We start from the raw sequence: 21,164 nt of genomic DNA, 5'->3' as shown, positions 1-21,164 counted from the left end.
ATACTACGGCAGGTGGCCAAAAGTGGCGAAGGCTTTCAAGCCCCGGGCAACTAGCCCAACAGTACCAGTACGGTATTAACAGTCTTCGAGACTTTCGCATCAAATACCATGCGGAAATGAACAATCCACAGCCTCACCGAAGTCTACCAAGTAGCAACAACAAATCCATGGAGCGACACGGCTATCACCTTCAATGCCAGCGACGAACCTAAATTCCGAATAGCTCGAGCACCAGCCGCATTGGTCCTCAGTCCGATAGTGGACGACTTTCGTCTTACCAAGGTACTCATGGATGGCGGCAGCGGATTAAACCTCATCTACGAGGAAACCCTCCAAAAAATGGAAATTGACTGGAGCCGTATTGAGCGAAGCAGCACAACCTTCAGAGGAATAATCCCTAGTCGAGAAGTACGCTGCACAGGAAAAATCACACTAGACGTAGTGTTCGGCTCGCCGGACAATTACAGGTCCGAAGAGGTCACGTTCCAAGTGGCCCCATTCGGCAGCGGATATCACGCCTTGTTAGGGCGAGAGGCATTCACAATCTTCCAAGCTATACCCCATTACGGGTACATGAAGCTCAAAATGCCCGGGCCCAATGGAATAATCACTCTTGTCAGTGATCCAGATATAGCACTCCGCACTGAAAATAAGACAGCCGCACTGGCCCTAGAGGCATTATCCGAAGCCCTAGCGGCAGAGGAACTCACTGCTCTGCGCTCCACGGTGGATAGGGACGATGTGATACTCGATAAGAGGTCTAAGTCCACCTCTTTTAAACCAGCAGACGAAATAGTCAAATTCCAGGTCCATCCAACGGACCCCACAAAGACGGCCTCCATTGGGGCACAATTAAATCCTGATGTAGAAGCCGCACTATGAGAATTCCTTCGGGAAAATTGGGACATTTTTGCCTGGCACCCTTCACAACATGCCAGGAATCCCACGCAGGCTGGTAGAACACAGCGTAAATATCCTAAAAGTATTCAAGCAAGTCAAACGGGCTCTTCGGCGATTTTCCGAACCCAAAAGACAGGCAATGGGAGAGGAGCTAGCCAAACTCTTAGAAGCCGGATTCATCAAAGATATAACACATCCGGACTGGCTAGCCAACCTGGTAATGGTACCAGAAAAGGACAAATCCTGGCGCCTTTGTGTCGATTTCAAAGACCTTAACAAGGCCTGTCCAAAGGACCCTTTCCCTCTCCCTCGCATCGACCAAATCATCGACGCCACCGCAGGGCACGATTCATTGTGCTTCCTCGACGCATACTCCGGATACCATCAAATCAAGATGGCGGAAAAAGACCAGGCCGCAACGGCATTCATTACTCCGTACGGACCATTCTGCTTCAACACAATGCCCTTCGGACTGAAAAACGCCGCGCAACATATCAGCGCATGATTCAGACATGGCTGGCCACCCAGATAGGCAAAACAGTGGAGGCGTACATAGACGATGTGGTCGTTAAGACCAAACACGTCAAAACTCTAGTAGAAGATTTGAGGATTACATTCGACAACCTCCAAGCATACAACATTAAGCTCAACCCGGAAAAATGTGTTTTCGGCGTGCCAGCCGGAAAGCTCTTAGGCTTCATCGTATACGGTAGAGGAATTGAAGCAAACCCAGCCAAGATCCGGGCTCTGTCACAATTGGATATCCCAAAAGACCTCAAACAAATACAAAAATTGACGGGATGCGTGGCGGCTCTAAGCCGCTTCATCTCCCGTTTGGGATAAAAGGCGCTGCCCCTCTATCGCCTCCTCCGGTGCACCGAACACTTTGAATGGACGGATGCTGCCACGGCCGAACTCGAAGAAATTAAGGCCATATTGGCAACAAATCCGGTCCTAGCCGCGCCCAACTTGGGCGAACCTATGTTATTATATATCGTGGCAACACATCAAGTTGTCAGCGCCGTACTCGTCGTCGAACAAGAAACAGAAGGGCACAAATTCCCTCTTCAAAAACCAGTGTACTACGTATCCACTGTCTTAACTCTATGCAAGTCCCGGTACCCACATTATCAAAAGATAGCATATGCGGTGTTCATGGCATCCCGGAAGCTGCGACACTACTTTCAAGAGTGTTCCATAACGGTGGCCTCCGAAGTACCTCTCAACGATATTATAAATAATCGCGACGTGACGGGCAGGATTGCAAAATGGGCCATTGAGCTCTTACCATTTGACATAACCTACAAACCACGGCGAGCTATAAAGTCGCAAGTTTTGGCTGACTTCATCGCTGAATGGACCGAAGCCGAACTCCCTAAAGAGTACGGCGCATACTCCAATTGGATCATGCATTTCGATGGCTCCAAAATGTTGGCTGGCTTGGGGGCTGGCGTCGTCTTGACTTCCCCAACCGGAGACACAGTCCAATACATACTTCAAATAATGTACACGGACTCCAACAATGCAGTCGAATACGAGGCCCTTCTCCATGGGTATTCAACGCCTAGAGGTGCGCGGGGATTCAAACCTCGCAATATCCCAAGTAAATGGAGACTTTGACACCAAGGATCCGAAAATAGCAGCCTACCATAATGTCGTCCTAAAAATGTCAGCCCGGTTCGAAGGACTCGAATTCCACCATGTAGCCCGGGATAATAACCAGGCAGCAAACGTGTTGGCACGCATCGGCGCAAAACGCGACGCCGTCCCTCCAAACATCTTCCGAGAACGGCTCTTTAAGCCATCCGTATTATGGGAAGAGGAGTCCAGAAATAACAACCCGGAACCAACTGCACCACCCAACACAGAACATTCTGACACAATCGGCGGCTCAGCCAATGAAATAACACCTTTAGCCCACGAAATAATGGTAGTAATTGCCCCGTGGACGGAATCATTCCTAGCCTACTTAATCAGGCAGGAACTTCCCGAAGACCAAAATGAGGCCCGCTGCATAGTTCAGCGATCTAAAGCCTACAAGGTCCATGAGGGAGAACTTTATAAGAAAAGCACAACCGGAGTCCTTCAAAGGTGTATCTCCGAAGAGGAAGGGCGAAATCTCCTGGCTGAAATTCACGCCGGACTCGGCGGGCACCACGCTGCAGCCCGGGCCCTTGTAGGCAAGGCCTTCCGTACAGGATTTTATTGGCTGACAGCCCGGGCAGATGCTCAGGACTTAGTCCAACGATGCGTTGGTTGCCAGCTCTTTGCTAATCAAAGCCACATGCCACCCACCGCCCTCAAAACTATACCCATCACTTGGCCGTTCGCGGTCTGGGGGCTTGACATGGTTGGACCCCTTAAAGGGGGAACCCACAAGCACAAATACTTATTGGTCATGGTGGACAAATTCACCAAATGGATAGAGGCCAAGCCGGTTAAAACGGCAGAATCCGGACCTATGATAGACTTCATATCCGGGGTAGTACACCATTTTGGCGTCCCCCACAACATCGTCACTGATAACGGCATGAATTTCACGGCCGACGAGGTTAAACTCTGGTGCAAAAACATGTGCATCAAGCTCGACTATGCTTCAGTCTACCACCCTCAAACTAACGGTCAAGTGGAACGAGCAAATGGCCTAATCATGAGCGGCATTAAACCCAGATTAGTGCGGTCCCTCACGGAATCTAACACGAACTGGGTAGAGGAGCTCGACTCCGTACTCTGGGGGCTGCGGACCACGCCAAACCGCACTACCGGATTCACACCATTTTTTATGGTATACGGCACCGAGGCAGTTTTGCCCTGCGATATAATTCATGACTCACCTCGCGTGCGCATGTACGAAGAAAGAGAAGCCGAGTTGGATCAGCAGGACAGTTTGGATGCCTTAGAGGAGGAGCGCGATGTGGCAAAATCCCGTTCCGCATTCTATCAGCAGCAGGCTCGAAGATATCAAAGCAAAGAAGTACGGGCAAAAACTTACAATGTTGGCGAGCTAGTTCTACGCCTGTCGGACAAGAAAAAGGATAAACCAAAGCCCAAGTGGGAAGGTCCCTTCATCATCGACCAAGTCCTTACCGGCGGTGCATACCGTCTATGCAACGCATCTAACAACCGACTCGAGCCAAACCCATGGAACGCAGCCCGTCTCTGAAGATTCTACGCCTAGCGCCGGACTCAGAGTTCGTCTCCTTCCTCCGTCCACCTTTCATATTTTTTCGCTGTCTTTGTTTTCCCTCCTTTTTCCTCCCTCTTTCAGTACAAGCCTCTTGAGGGCTGATCTGCGCTTTGTTCGCACTCACTCGATGTGCTACTCGCACTCGTTATACCTGGGGGCTTCTTTAACAGAAGCTTATTTATATGGGCTTCATGCCCAACACATGTGCCATACTTCCGCATGTACCTTTTACTCACCATTATATGCATCGATATGACTTAAGTTTTGGCCAAGCCGGGTTGCCTGGCTCCTGTGCTTACCCCTACGTTCCTGATTGTTTGGCTAGGAGGTAAAGGGAGCACCTCTGCGATTGTTATTGCCGGGTCAGCCGGATGTGTACCTCAGACTGGGTGAAGCCGAAGGCTAGCGTTCTTAAGGGAATATTCGGTCGGTGACCTGAAAGATGATTTATTACTTATTTATTTATCTGGCCCCCAGATGCTTTTTCTGCTATTTTCGTAGTCTGGTCATGCACTTTAGGGCATGCCTCCCAGGGAAAGGAACCCCTAACGGAACTATTCTCCCTGGAAGATGTTTCTTACTAACCATGTAATATAACATAGCTAGTTGGGCACTTGTCTGATAAAGCACTTATGACCCCTACGCCTTGTCTCCATGCATGCCCCGGTTTTTTTATAACCGTAAGGGTATTCGGACACACTCCAGACTATTGGGTCCCGAGGTTGAAGCAAAAAGGTCTGCAAAGACAAACGATCTACAATCCGGCTAGAAGGCATTTTACATGTCATTTTAAATTACATCGTCAAACTGACTGATTGTACTCCTCTTCAATCCCATCTATCAGGCTGTCTAATTTACAGTCCTGTTGGGAATATTTCACGGCCAACTCTACTTGGCTATACATCAGGCTCACAGGGATCTCCTTCCCATCGGGCCCCACAGGTCCGACCTCGGCCATGTGGTTTGGATCAGCCTTCGGGTACCGCGTCTTCACCATGGCCCAGGCCTCCCTGGCGCCTTGACGGCAGGCCGATATCTTCCACAGACGGAGACGCCGCCGTACTCCCTGAAGCTTCTCAGCAAGCCCTCCAAGACCCTCAGGTAGGGAGACGGAAGGCCATAAGGCCTGAACGACACCGCTCATCGCCTGCCGAATACGTTCGTGCAGTTGCAGCAGCTCGGGAAGAGGGTCTCCCGTGGAACCAGGCATCTCCTCCGCCGGACGACCCATGAGCACACCTACAGACACATTTCTGTCAATCGACTTCCTCGCCGAACTCTTCTTTTCAAAAGAGTTTGCTCAAGCACTTACTATAAATGCCGCGATGAAGCCGCCGATTCTCCTTTACGAAGTTAGACAGCTGGACCCGAACATCTTTTAGTTCTTCGCCCAGCTGGGTGTTGGCATCTTGGAGTTTGTTCCTCTCCTGCTGCATCCTCATAAGCACCTTCTCGCCGGCCTTCAGATGGCGCAGCAGATGTTGCTTGTCCGGATCTAGTCCGGCACCCTCTGCAATATTATTGTCAGACTATACACACGCCGCACTTCATAAACTATTTCTCTTTTCGAAATATGAATTACTAGAGGGGATCTCTGTGGCTCCCCCGGCAGCGGCTAGTGCGGCCTCGAGTTGGGCCTTGCATTCTTGAAGCTCCTGGGACAGGTGGGTATTCTTCTCTGTAAGATCCTGCATAACAAATGATCTTTAAATCAGTTAGTTTAACTATTTTAAGTCTTGGGGGCTACTGGCATATATAACTATTAAAATTCCTCACCCGTATGTCTTTTACATACTGCTCCGTGGCTCTGGTTAAACCATCTTGAGCAGCACGGAGGTGCGCGTCTCCCGCATTAAAGGCATTCAACGCCTCTGGGGAGAAACACGCGTCACGAAGAACTGTCCGACGGCGCCTATGATTCATGGCGCTCTCCACCTCAGACCTGGTGGCGGACAACCTGTTGGCATCCTCCGTTGGAGGAGCATCCGGCTCGTGCCTTGCGCTCGCCTCCCTCTCCGGACTAGGCGTTGGAGCCTGGCTGGCGGAGGCTTGGTTGGCAACCTCTCCGGATTTAGTCCGGCGAGCGCTCTTTCTCCTGGAAGAATCATGAGCATTAATATACCTCCCAGGAGTCTTTCCCTTAAAAGACAATGGTGCGCCATACCTTTGCGGCGACGTTTCGATTCGCGCCGCACTCCTCTTCCGCCTGCTGGGCCGCACTGACCTTGGTTGGTCGGTCGCCGCGGGCTCGGCTTCCCGCCGTAAAGGCACCTCCTGCGAAGCACCGTTGGTACACGGTGGTCAGAAATAAGCATTAAAAAAGTAACGGTGTCAGGACTTCGGTCGTACTCACCTGGGAAGCCGGGGATAAACCGGGGTAGTCAGCCGTAATGGCGACTAGAGCATTGTCTATGTTGAGCTGGTGGAACACCCCGTCAATCAGTTCCACCGTTATGTCCGGATCCTCTCCGGAGGCCGGATCAAGGGATCTTCCCGGATCCTCGGGTTGTGGAGTCGGGCTTTCTATGCCCTCCACATCCCGGCGCAGTTCCTGCGTCGAAATCATAAAGTAAGGCACTTATCTTTGAAAGCACGGATCAGATATATAAACGTTCGCTTACCCAGCTCCGAGGGTTATTCATGGAGAATCCATTCAATGGACTCGTGCGGAGGAAGTCCTCCTTCTCCCCCTTGTACAAGCCGGACAGGATCTTCACCAGATTGGCGGCCGATCCCGGCCCCTTGCGGCCATGACGGGTGGCGTCATTCTCCCCGTTGAAATCCCACATGGGGTGGCCCCTATATTGGAGCGGCTGCACCCCTCGCATAATGCATGTGGCCATGACTCCAATCATGGTTAATCCGGAATGGGCCAGTAACCGTATCCGGCCCATCAGATAGTGGACGCTCCTATCATCTTCTCGTTGAGGGCTCCGCGGGCGCCAACTCAGGCGTTTCTTCAGAGGAGCGTTGCTAAACTCCGGGAGGCCGATCCGAACTGGATCCGGCAGCGGGGCGTCTTCCATATAGAACCACTCCGAAGGCCAGTCTTCGGACGCCTTCTTCGGGGTTCCGGATAGATATCCGGTCCCGGCGATGCGCCATATTTCGGCTCCGCCCACTTGATATATCGACCCCTCGTAAGAACGGGGTACGAGGCAAAACAGTCTCTTCCACAGCGCAAAATGGGGCTCGATGCCCAAGAACAGCTCGCGAACAGCTACAAAGCCCGCGATGTGCAAAATGGAGGCAAGTGTGAGGTGGTGAAGTTGGAGTCCGTAGAACTCTAGGAGCCCCCGGAGAAACGGATGTATGGGAAATCCGAGTCCCCTTATTAAGTAGGGGACGAAGCATACCCGCTATCCTTTGGAGGGATTGGGGACGCTCTCCGCCTGCTTCCCACCCTTGTAGGTGGCCAGTCCGGCTCGAACCGGAACCATAAAGGCTAGGGGAAGGTATCCCTCTGCTTGGAGCGTCACTAACTCGCTATGCGGGACTGAGCATCTCCTCCAATCTCCTGGCTGAGGACTGGGAGCGCGAGAAGAGGAGCCGCGTCGACTATCCATGTTGGAATGGATTCTTGTCGGATGCGCTTCGATGAATACTTGCGGAAGGAGGATGGTGTGATTCGGATCTGGATCCTCGCCTCTCTTATAGACGGCTTATTCGCGCAGCTAGGGGGGTAAAACGTAAAAATACCTTGTCTTTTCGCATTCATACAACACGTGGAAGAGGGCCATTATTGGACATGGAAGCCAAGGAGCGCAACATTTATGAAGAAACCGGACACTATTCGGCTAACACATGGAACATGGAGGAGAGCCCGCCTTGCAAACACCGAAGACAACATACGCGCCGGACTCGTCGTCATTGAAGCCTGGTTCGGGGACTACTGAGGGAGTCATGGACTAGGGGGTGTCCGGATAGCCGAACTGTCATCATCGGCCAGACTCCAAGACTATGAAGATACAAGATTGAAGACTTCGTCCCGTGTCCGGATGGGACTTTCCTTGGCGTGGAAGGCAAGCTTGGCGATACGGATATGTAGATCTCCTACCATTGTAACCGACTCTATGTAACCCTAGCCCTCTCCGGTGTCTATATAAACCGGATGGCTTTAGTCCATAGGACGAACAACAATCATACCATAGGCTAGCTTCTAGGGTTTAGCCTCCTTGATCTCGTGGTAGATCTACTCTTGTAATACCCACATCATCAATATCAATCAAGCAGGACGTAGGGTTTTACCTCCATCAAGAGGGCCCGAACCTGGGTAAAACATCATGTCCCTTGTCTCCTGTTACCATCCGCCTAGACGCACAGTTCGGGACCCCCTATCCGAGATCCGCCGGTTTTGACACCTATAACTACCTTAGCCTAATTTCGAGGAGTGCAAAGCCATTGCGGATCTCTCACAGTCAAGTTCTTGATATCTATTCATAGTATAACTTGAAATATACAGTTATGCACGTTTCTAAAAAATGATGGAAATTTAAACAAAATTAAGATCGTGATACAAAGGGTATCTACTGTCTGTTTCTACGCGGTGGAATTCGCCACTGCCGAGAACTCAAGGACATGTTGCTGGTGTAGTTATTCTGGCGTGCAACGCAAATTGATAAACTAGACAGAACCATATGTGCAGTTTGTGCATTGGAGATCTAACAACGGTAGAACTAGTCTTAATCTTGATGAACTAGAGACACAGTGTTCTCTGTTTCTCATTCATGCTTGCTAGGAGCATCTCCCTGCGCAGTCTGAACCGCCCTTTTGGGAACACAACGTTTTGTGGGAGATTTCGTCTTCCGCTTCACCTCGTCCACCAAAACGCAAAATGAAGATGCTGGTAGGAAACACTGTAATTTGGATGCACTAACAAGTCCATGCTCATCTATATGGGATCGAGTTACTTTAAATAAAATCCTCGATGCATCTCATTTCCAGGAGCTCTCACCATATGCGCAAGAATTCGTGACTGGTCTTCTTCTCATACTAGAATTGTAAGGTAAAGGTATAAGCTTGCATTTCCTGGGCTTACTACTAGGCCAATTTGAAGTTCTTTGCCTCGTATAAATGAGTGCAATATGTGACTCGGTGTATGTACATGCCTGATGCAAGCAACATTTGGTACATAGTTCGAAAATGAAATCATGTCCTTGTTTTCTCAACTGTAACAATGTAAATTGTTTCATTTTTCTGCAGGATTCTGACATGCCACATTTATTTAACCGATGCTCTCATGTGCGTTTGTTTTCAATCTCCTGTCATCACAATTGCAGGCATTTGTAGATGCCAATTTTACTCGTGACTAAGGTAACAATGCATCAATGCATGTGGCTACTCAGGTGGCAAAAATTGTGTCCATCCATCCATCTACACCAGTCCATAAGTGCATGCATACTTCCATGCTCAATAACTCACTCATCTATAGCCGAGAGGATAACAACGGGAAATAACGCAGACGGTGAGGAGGTAGAAGAGAACCAGTGCCCAACAAGATTGTTAGGGAATAAGATGTATAGGGAATTTGAGTGGTACATAATCTCGATGCTTGGCATGGAGTACCAGCACAGCCATCTGTCTCGGTCATCAATTGGCCAAATGTGCCACACAAGATTTAGTTCTTTCCTCATCATGTTTCAAATGAAGTTTGGTGATAGAACCATTCTTCTAAAAGACAAGTTCCCTTTTTCGAACATCATGTGGACATTTCACTTTGAGAGGCAGACCTACATTACATTTTCCCACCAGGGTGCACTATATGTCCCTCACGAAATTTTTTCAATTAAATCAACCTGTGGGTATCTAGTGTCTACTTTTAGGCAGTGTATAGCTATTCCAATCTCCTCCACAGTCTGAACCGCCAGGGCCGGTCCTGATAAATCAGGGCCCTGGTGCAAGTTGATAAAACGGGGCAAATATAGCACACAGATAAAAGTATAAAACACAAAATATGGCATGAAGTTTAAACAAAAGCACTCGAAGAGTAGTTGCTTGTTGCATGTTGCCACATGGCTGCCGAACAAAAATATCCAAATCCATCAGCAATCCTCTAACATGCTTGCCATAGGACACCCTTTGTGAATCCCTTTTGTACGTCTCAAATATGTATTTAGGGAATGACGATACGGGTTATTAAATGGAACCGAATCAAATAAAGATGAGGAAGTAAACCAAGGGATATGTAGGAGGATTTAACTAACCGATGCAAATTGATGAAGGATTGGTTGGGAATATACAAACCATGATCTCCTATTCTCATCCTCGGTTAATTTTGGCCAAACTGCTATAAATTGGAATGGGAGGGTGACGCGCAATCATCAGGTGAGTGGGGAAGAAAATGAGAAATCAGGGGTCGAGGAGACGAGGGAAAGGTAGAAGCGGAGGGAGCACACGACCTGGACATGGGCGTGGACCGCGGGGACTACATCTCACTTAGGGCGAGTGTTTCTTCCATCTTGCTGAAGGGATTCCCTTCAACCTTTAGTTATTGGGCCGACCCATATTCGTTGTTTTTTTCTGCTAGATTTCAATTCAATTTGCTGTGTTCGTTCCCTGGGTTTTGTTTGGGAGAATATCATAGGGAAACAAACATTCGGTGGAGACCGGTGAAAACCACGCAAAAACAATGTCTTTAAGTTTCAGAAAAATCTTTAAAAAAATATAGGATGTTGAGAGTGTGATGTTCTATTGCCGCGTAAAATTTCAAGTTCAAACACATTACGGGACGTGAGCTATGAAAAACACAAAATCAGCGTTGAATAGTGCCAAACAGTAATGTTGCTATTCATTGATGAATTTTTCTTTTTCATAGCTCACATCCTGTAATGTGTTTTTACTTGAAATTTCGGATGACAATAGACCATCATTCTATTAACGTCCAACATTTTTTTTAGTTTTTTAAACTTTCAAACGTTGTTTCCACGGAGTTTTCTTTGAATGTTGGTTTCCGAGGGTGCTCTCCCGGTTTTGTTTGCACCTGTTTTTTTCTCTGTTAGTTTTTTATTTCTTCTCCGATTATCTTCGGTTTTCTAGATTATTTTTTTCTTTTTGTCACCACTTTTCTTCGTTTTATAAACGGTTTTCATTGCTTTTTCATTAGTTTTCTGTGTTTCTTTCTAGGTTCTTACTGGTTTTTTGTTTTCTTCATTTCTGTTTGTTTCTTTCTTGGTTTTCATTGACTTTTTTTGCTTTTCTTTCTTTGTTTTTTCTTAGTTTTCATCTATTTCCTTTGTTTCTTTCTTGTTTTTCTCGGTTTCATTCCTTTGCATTGGTTTCTTTTGTTTTTGTTTTCTTTGTTTTTCTTTTTGGTTTCCATTGGGTTTCTTTGTTATTCCTTATTCTTTTTCAATTTTTATCGGTTTCTTCTTTCTCCAACACGTGTTAACTTTTTTCAGTACAGATTCAACATTTTTGATACTTCAGCAATATTTTTATATATGCATTTCACATTTTTAAATACATGATTAACATTTTTTGAGAACTTATTTTTGTAATGTGTTTTTTGTACACATTGTACATTTTTTGCATATATCTAATACATTTTCCTAATACGCATTTAACATCTTTCAAATACAAGTTTAACATTTTCTGAACACGTGGTCAACATTTTTTCTATACACATTTAACATTTTTTTTCAATTGTTTGATTAACATTTTCCAAGTACAAGATAAACATTTTTTTAATACATGGATAACATTTTGTCCTTATATATTTAAGATTTTTTAGAATGGTAGATTAATATTTTTCAAATACAAGATTAATTTTTTTTTAATAAATGATCAACATTTTCTCTATACATATTTGAAGTTTTCCAAACGATTGATGAACGTTATTAAAATAAAATATTAACATTTTTTTGAATACATTTCCAACCTTTTCAAATGCTTGATAATTTTTTTTTCAAATACCTGTTCAACTTTTTCACACAGATTGTATATATTTTTCGTATACATGAGAAACAGTTTCTCTATACACATTTACCATTTTTGAAATACTTGTTTCACAAAAAAATTCAAATTTTTTATGTAATTTTTTGTAATATATTTATTCAGAATAATTGCAACTACGAACAAAAGTAAAAAAAAAAACGAGGTTGTGGCTCCCGTTCGTCTGGGCTGGCCCAACTCGGCGTCCCTTCAGGCGAGGATTCCCGGCACCCCAGCCGCCGCCCCGCACAGAGACGCCACCGATCCCAGCCCCAGACGGGGTGCGTCGCTTCGATTCGGCCATGGCTCCGGAGACGAGCCTGTCTGTGTCCGATGTTAGCCTGGAGCGGCCAGACCTTTCGGAGGTACCATGGGAGACGAGGCTCGCTCTGGCTGAACGACCTTGTCCGCTGGTGGTGAACCCTCAACAGAGGGCCCTTATTGGTGACCTCTGGCCATCCCTATATATCTATGTTTCAGCATGCAAAATTTTCGTTCAGATATGATTCCTGATGTTTAAGCTGCAAAATTCCTGCTCGTCGGGTACACTAGTGTATCTATATATAGAGAGAGAGCTACTAATTGTTTGTCCGCTCGCTCGTATCGTATGATTCCTGATGTTTAAGCATGCAAAGTTTTCTTCAGTTGGATGTAAACTAGAATCAAATGCCCAAAATATGCTTTTTTTATTTGTTTGATTATTCGATCAATAGCAGCGTAGTTATCTGTGAGAGTTCTTAATAGCAGCGCTAATATATCAGCTCTGCTGTTCTTTCACAATTTTAATACTACCTCCGATCCATATTAATTGTTGCAGATTTAGTACACTAAAATCAGGGACGATTAATACGGATCGGGGGGATGTACTAAATCAGCGACGATTAATATGGATGGGAGGTAGCATTTATTATGTCTATGGTTTACAGAATTTGCAAGCTTTGTAATTCTTTCTCCTATTTGCTGGTTTCAGTTCCAACATGTTCTTTTCTATTGGCATGATGAACTGATGGTTTCTTCTTGTTGTCCTCAGAGCCAGCTATGAAAAATTTGGACAAGTATATGGAAGAAATCAGAGAGTATTGGAAGAAGATCGATGAGCTAAATGCAACCCTTCCTGAGAAGGATCAGTTCTTCACTGTTTCTATTCAACCACGATGTCCAGAACCAGCTTCCTTTTTCACGTACTACAGACTCTATGCATTGGACGACACCAATCCAAGTGAAATTTCTACCATTATCATCTTCAATTAAGCATCTATATACTGTTGTACTGCTGATTTTCCTTTTCTGTACTTCTTTCAGCCCCCCTTACAAGCAAACGATTCACAGAGCCAAGAAAAGACTACCCGGTATTGACTATGCTCCAAATATTCTCATTCAGATATGTTGGCGACTTCCTGGGTGATCAGAGCATGCTAGTATATGGATTCATTGCTATCCGGGATGAGTTGGATTGTCTGCGAAATTACATCTTCAACTGTCCTAGAGAGCAGGCGCACGAGATAACACCGGTCAGTTAATGTGGTTTGAGTAAAATATGATCATTTGTTTAAGTTTTCTCTTCAAATGGTGACATGATCTTGTTAGTATAACTAGAACATAGTGTCGCTCTGTAAGCTGTTCGAGTGCACACGCAGCCCAAACATGTTAGAGTCTCAGACTCCGCGGGGCGCTCACGTCTTTTCTTCTATAAAAATATGCTGCGAAGGGCTAGTCCTACTTTGTCTCATTTTTTTTAATCTTATTAGAATAATGCAGCTTAGAAGAGCCTGCCTAGAATTAAAACTGGTGTATGTAATGAGGAATTGTACAACCAATGCAGTCAGGTATCTTGATTTGTTATGTGCATATTAAGAGCATTGAACCGTAATGAAACTAATATATGGTATTATTAAATTATGTAAATATCATTCAGGTTATTCTATAATTTCTTAGCATGTGCATTATTACATACTTATATACTTTAGATGATAGTCCACTATCCTGTAATCTACGAGGATGCATTATGTACTTATACACATCAGACTTTATATATGTGCAAGGAGCAGGAAATGTGTTTGCTGGCAACACCTCAACGCAACATGTTATTATAAAGTAATGAGTTTGGTGTAACAGTAGTGCTAGTTATACTTGAAATTTAAGATCCCTGATTCCTACTGGCATTCTCTTTCTGTCATTCAAAAGATTACCATTGATTGAGCATTTCTTTTGTACTTAAAATAGGATTCCCGGAGGTTGCCGCTCATATCTCCTGTTCGTGGGAACTCTATTCTCGATGGTGTTCTTCTTGAGTACAGCCTGAAGGTCAAGTCTATTGGCAGTGACAACGCTGAGATGGATTATGTATTAGCTGATGGTTGCATTGAATATACAGATCACATGATTCTGCGTGGCACTACACTGAAGTCGAGGCTTTTTGGCAAGATTGGCCCAGTGGACTTCCATTATGCTTTCCTTAGGCAGGGCATCGAAGCAACAGTTGACATTGAGATTCCAATGGCTAGTCCAGCTTGGGGCCTGAAGGCAGTGACTGCATTTACAAGTGGACTTTCAGATGCAATTGTGCTGTATGATGGGTCTACTGATTCTTCTCCTGCACAATCAGTGTTCCCTATATCATCAGTTGTTACTGTCCAACTGGGTCATGAGCTAAAGCTTAAATTTGACATCACCTCTATGGATACTGTGCGCAAGGGGTGTGTGAGGAGGTTTGTGCCCGGGAATGCAGCGTCGGCGCAATACCAAAGGCCTGATGTTGTGATGGATGAAGAGCCGGAACCAAAGACATATTCCTGTTTCCTCACTTTCATTTCACAGAAATGTTCATTTGCCAGTAGTAAAGTATCGATCTGTGACGAGTTCAAAGCTGAGGTTACAGTGACCTGGTCCACCATGGGGCCGTATTGATCGATGGTATGTTTTTTTCCTGCACCAGTGGTTATGTTGTCTTATGAAATTAGTTCCAACCTTATGTGTCTTGATTTTCCTTCTTTCTGTGTTAACGCCAGTTGTGTGACTGCGGTGAAAACTCCAGCGCGAATCAATGAATGGATGATGTGTGGAGTGGAAACGGCAGATATCCTTGTTCCAGATCAAGTTGTGGCATTGTTCTTCTTCTTGTTAGTCATCACTTGGTAGATGGATCATACTTTAATTCAATGTACCGTGCGCCGTTTGGAGTACTCTCATGTGATCCAGCTTTACCTTTGTGTATATATTTTGTTCTGGTGACTCTTGATTTGTTACTCCGTACCTAGGACTGTCTCCTTGCTTTGACTGGTTCTCTCTCGTTGACGTTGAAATCAAATATTGAAGGGCTGATTTTCCTTTTTGTGAGTTGGAGAATGTTTGAATTTAAGGGTGTCTAGTGTCTGCTTTTAGACGATGGAAGTAGCTGCTTCATATAGAAGTTGACGACGATCCCTTTCGTATCTATTCTGGCTTGCCGCAAATAAGAGGTGTTGTGATAGATCATGGATCACTACCAAGAATCATGTCCATGTCGCCCTTTCGCATTGAGGTTGAACTGTGATATAGTTGATCTTGATTTGGATGGACTAGAGTGGCCGATACCGCTGTCGGGACCGTTGCTCTCCTGAATTTTTGCTTCGCTTTTTTTTTTTGGAAAAGAGACGCTTGCTCGGCTTTAATGAACTGAAGCCCTTACGGTTTACAGGTTCAACAGTAACAGAAAATGTAAGTGCTACTACAAACCCTCAAAAGGGCGGGTGGTTCAACAGCCCACACATGCGGTGCAAACCCAAAGGCCCCTATGCTCAAGGTTGATGACCGATCAATGGACATGACCACGGTCCCCTCCCTGAGAGCCAAAGAAGCCGAAGAATGCATGCGAAGACGGCGACTGAAGGCTTCAATGATCGACAAGTCCTGGATCCTGCCAAACTGCTTCCATAGCTGTAGAAAGATAGTCATTTTGTAAATGCCATCAACATGGTGTTTGATGGACATCCCTTCAGTGCGAGCTTTGTTACGGATTCGCCATACAACCCAAGCTATAACCATGAAACCAAGCAACGTAATAGTACGAGCGGAGCCAAACAGTCTACTACTAAGGGTGGGTGTGGATATCCATAAACGAAGCCGGAGTCCAACTACACCTCTCTAATGCAGGAGAAAAAGATGTGATCACTATCCTCCATTGCACCACATAAAGTGCAAAAGGATGTCATCGGGGCCATTCTGGGCTTCAACTCCACTAGGAAGCGGATCGCAGATATATTACCATAGAAATAATTTGATCTTGGTTGGGAGCTTGACCTTCCATATGTCCATGACCTAGAATATGGCTCCCCCATCATGCAACGCTCTATAAGGGGAGCTAGTCGAGAACTGGCCAGAAGGCTCTAACGTCCAATGAAATGAGTAGTCCATGTTCGATGGTGATAGAATAGTTAACAAGGTTACTAATCGTCTTTGTTCACCCCTCTCATCAGGTCGCAAGGATTGGTGGAACAGAGGCTCCAAATGTTACTAACCAAGGCGTCTGGGGTCGCGGGCGATGGAGAACACTCCATGGAACTCGCTCGCGAGAGGGGCGTGACAAATTCGTTGGTCTAACCAAAGGACCATAGACTTGTCGTTGCCAATGGTGCGAACTGCCCCAATGCGCAAGAGGTGCCGAATCTTGCTGATAGCTTTCCTCAACTTCCCCTTTATGCAACTTAGGAGCATGACTAGCATGTATAGAGAATAATGGGATAGCCTCCATGCCCGCTTCGTTTTGTAACAGATATTGTCATGTGCTTCGCCTTGTCGGCCGAAACTCGAAGAGGCTTTGGTCCATCACCTTGTAACTTTTCATGGACTTTTCCCTTGGGGACTATCTTTCACTATGACTGAATATTTTTCAATTTGCACGGTATCAAGTCCAAAGTATTCGACAAAATAATATCGATCAACAATCACAAAAGAAGAGAACATGTCACTAAGAAAACCAGAAATTATCTTAGCTCGCTTGGGCAGAGTTCGATCTCTCGCAGTCAATCACTATTTATATAGCTATATGTTTCATTTATTAGTACTATAATTCCAGTCTCATGGATATCTCGGAAATATATAGCTATGCGTGCCACACAAACATCGATGTGATTTTAAGCAAAATTAAAGGAGCGGTATGTATCTAGTGTTTGTTTTTAGGCTGACTCAGACGATTTGTTGCCGGTATAGCTATTTTCGGCGTGTCCTGTCAAAATAATAATAATAATATGGCTACTTCGGTTTGCTGCGGAAATTGATAGACTAGATGGAATCCTGTCCATGTCGACCTTCTGCGTAAGGTCGTCTAGCAACCATAGGGCTGGTCTTGATCTCGATGAACTCAAGAGATCAACATTCTCAGTTTCCCATTTATGCAACTTAGGAGCATGGTCTGCATGTAGAGAACAAATGATATACCATCCATGGGTAGTCTAAACCGCCACTTGGGCCCCGGCAACTAAAAACAACGCTGCTTGGGCAATGGGCGCACAACGCTTCACCACGTCGGCTGACACTCGAATTTGAAAGGCTTTTCTCCACCACCATGTAGACAACTTTGTATGCACTAACAAGTTTGTATTCATCTGTATGTCCTCAGGAAACTTGAAGTCAAATCCTGGCGACGAAATCATGAAAAATTGAAATTTTAAGCCAAATGAGATACAAACTTTAAGGACAGGTGTTTACCAATTAAGTTATGTTTTCATATTCGTGTTTCTCGTGACGAATGCTTTCAAATAAGATCCGTTTTGCATATGTTTTGACAATTTTTTTGAAGAAAAAGTTAAGTTTTAACTTTTGAAACTTAGTATGAGCGACCGGCAAAATCACAAATGAAGTACCTGCAACTGACAACAAATTTGCTTAAAGTTCACCTTGAAACTTGATACAAACGACCAGAGAAAATCGTAAGTTTCAGATGCAAAGTCTTAAGTTTTAGATATTAAAACTTAAAAGTTATGGTGCACTCGTGTGGGATCCAACTACTTTGTAAAACGCAAGGAAAACAAGCGGCCAGCCAGGGCTAGGCAGGTGCATGCTCTCTCACTTGCTTGCCCCTGCGAATTTCCGGTCATTTTTCCAACTACTAGCCATTCATTGTATTTGATATGTTAACTATTTTTATTTTCCTTTGTGGCTCTTTTCTCGATAAAAGACACCTTTATTAATTCATAGCTAGCAAAAGAGCCCGTGCATTGCAACGGGGTAACAAAATTATGTTTGACCACTTATCACAATTTCTCCATCTTGTCATTGTCATCAACCTATTCATCCTTCTGCCCTTTTGCAAGTTTTCTTCTGCCCTCTTGCAAGTTTTATTATGTACATGGCCTTGTGATTTCCGTCATCATACCGAGCAAATGCCGGTTAGAAAGGAGAGATGGAGGTCAAAGTCTACTCTGAGTGCCATCTTAATAACTGCAGCCTCGATCTGTTTTACTTTCCTTGGCAGCAAAATTAATGATTTTGATTTGCTTGTATCTGGGTTATATAACCAAATGCTCCTCGTGGAACTAGTGTCCACATCCCTTGATGGTAATCATTATAGCCGCAATAGAAAGTTGTGATGTTGCATCGAATATATTTGGGTGGGATCATGCACATGGAAAATTTTGATACCATCGACGGTGAAGGGTAAGAAAGGTGTAGGTTACCTAAAAATATATTCAACTTGAAAATAGTACTCCCTTTATAAATAAATATAAGAGTGTTTCGATTCTTTACAGAGGGAGTATGTGTCAAATACTATATGGTCCGGTAGAAAGCATCTACCTAGCTTTTGCGACATTACTGCATGTGTTGTTGCAGTTGACGGTCAGTTGGTCAGCAGGCAAAGACATGTACATTAGCTTGAGCTTTGAGTCAAAGAAGATATGTGAGGGACCGATTCAACGGGAATGACCGTGTCGGCTTACCAGTGAGAGAGTTCCTTCTCCTATGAGCTCCCACTCGAGGGAAGCGAGGCATGCGGAGCCAGCCTGGTTCCAAAGATCGGCGAGCTCCCCATCTCGTTGTAAACTTGTAGAGTAATCAATGCCAAATCACAAGTATGTTTAGGACGATTAAAAGCTGCGGTAGCAGTACTTCTTGTCCCGTTCTTTCCATGGAGTGCATATACGTATAAATGGTATAATCAATTACAAGATGGCCAACTCCCCTATGCTAATATGTGCATATGATGTGATCATCGAGGGTCCTTTATACCATTGATGATTGATTGATGGAAGCATCGGCTGATGCGATCAATATAGTGGTACTAATGCACCTGATCGAAAACGTGTTGCATGGCGTCTAGATCGATGTGTCCGCGTGCTAGGGGCTGCCGCTAAGGTGGCGACAACTTTGCAGAGGCGAGCCTATTGTTTCAAGAAGCGTGTTGGTTTTTATATTTTTATACATGTATATATCTAGTCCTATGTCCACGTTCAACAGATTCAGATGGAATATGGAAGAGAGATGATAGAAAAAATCACGTGTATCGTTTGTGCCTGACTCGGACCAATGAGATGTAAAAAAGTAGGCCGGCGAAAGGAATTTTCAGGTATGTATGTATATTTAAAATTTATACACATTTTCAGGGTTTTTTTTTCATATATAACATGTTATATTTTGAGTTAGTGTTTGATAGATAAATATTTGAAGACCATTTTAATCTGTCATAAAAAATTAGGTCGACGAAAGGATTTTTCAGGTAGTATGTATGTATATTTAAAATTTATACACATTTTCATTTTTTTTCAATATATAACATGTTATATTTTGAGTAAGTGTTTGATAGATAAATATTTTGAAGACCATTTTAATCTGCCAGACATAAAAAATTAGGCCAACGAAAGGCTTTTTCAGGTAGTCTGTATGTATATTTAAAATTTGTACACATTTTGAAGACCATTTTAATCTATCAGAAAGAAGAAAAATTAAACAAGAAAAGGGGAAAAAAGATGAAAGAGCCCAGGCTCGAACCCACGTCTTTGGGATAGAAAACCGACGGTCCAGCCAATGAACTACGCAAGTCTTATGGTACTTTTGAGACATCTCCTTTTATAAAGACAGAGACCACTGCCGTGACTTGTGAAAAAAAAACTGAATCGGTTTTCCTACATATAAGTGGCATTGATGGGTAATATTTAGCAAGTTTAGCGGCAAATTATGTAACGTACCAACAGAAGCAATAGCTACTTTATTATTATTATTATTATTATTATTATATATATATATATAATATTGAGGGCTAAATTGTAATGAACCACGCTGGGCTATGCATACTTAAGATACACACAACCAACAGGAACACACACACACACAAGATACGCCAAGAAAGAGCTAAGTCATGCAAGACCAAATCTATACCCCTCCAAACAGTTTTGCTCATGCTGCCTCCAAGGGGCGGCTCAGCCGAACCCTAGCCGTCGCCGCCTCCGATCTCCCTTACTCTTTCTTTCCTCATCGCCACTAGAGGAAGCCGCCGAGCGAAGCTCGTACGGCGGACGGTGGTGGTGGGCCCACATCCTTCCTCCACGAGGTGGCCTTCGCCTGATGCACGAAAATGCCCCTAGGCACCACGCGTGTTGGCGGAGTCTGGGTGCTGGGGCGGTGACCATGCCACCACCACCACCGAACTCGCGGGCTATGCCTACGGCCCAGGGCCGTCGGCATAGGTCCATTGCCGTCGGCATAGATCTATGCCTACGGCTGCCGTCCGCATAGCCCCGTCGGCGTAGATCACGTCAGCGTAGATGTGTCAGACCGTCGGCGTAGTATAGCCGTCGGCATAGGAGCATATGCCGACGGCCGTGGGACAGCCATCGGCATAGTTTAGCCGTCGGCGTTGTTTTCCGTCTGACGGCAACGGACGGCGCCGTCAACAGCGCTGGCGATTCAGGGGACGACACGTGGCGCATGTATGCCGACAGCGCTAGCCATCAGCATACCTGCGCCACGTGTCGTCCCCCGGCTTCTCCTGGCGGCAGGGCTATGCCTACGGCAAAGCCGTCGGCATAGATGGAAATCTATGCCGACGGCTTTGCCGTAGGCATATCTCTGCCACGTGGCAGCTCCTGGTTTCTCCTGGTAGCAGGGCTATGCCTACGGCAAAGCCGTCTGCATAGTTTTTCATATATGCCTACGGCTTTGCTGTAGGCATAGATGT

At 45.2% G+C, this 21,164-nt stretch overlaps 1 protein-coding gene across 1 annotated transcript; it reads left to right on the top strand.

Annotated features, from left to right (window-relative positions):
* Positions 1-12,237: 12,237 nt before the first annotated feature.
* On the top strand, positions 12,238-15,347 carry LOC123095727 (uncharacterized). The gene is made up of 5 exons (XM_044517286.1): positions 12,238-12,460; positions 13,047-13,235; positions 13,319-13,527; positions 14,240-14,929; positions 15,025-15,347. The coding sequence occupies exons 1-4, from the start codon at positions 12,319-12,321 to the stop codon at positions 14,921-14,923; spliced, it is 1,224 nt and encodes a 407-aa protein (XP_044373221.1). The 5' UTR covers positions 12,238-12,318; the 3' UTR covers positions 14,924-14,929; positions 15,025-15,347.
* The last annotated feature ends 5,817 nt before the right edge of the window (positions 15,348-21,164 follow it).

The sequence above is a fragment of the Triticum aestivum genome, chromosome 1B, assembly GCF_018294505.1.
Source record: "Triticum aestivum cultivar Chinese Spring chromosome 1B, IWGSC CS RefSeq v2.1, whole genome shotgun sequence".
Classification (NCBI taxonomy): domain Eukaryota; kingdom Viridiplantae; phylum Streptophyta; class Magnoliopsida; order Poales; family Poaceae; genus Triticum; species Triticum aestivum.
The sequence above is the reverse complement of the archived record's forward strand: the minus strand, read 5'-3'. Positions and strand labels throughout refer to the sequence as shown.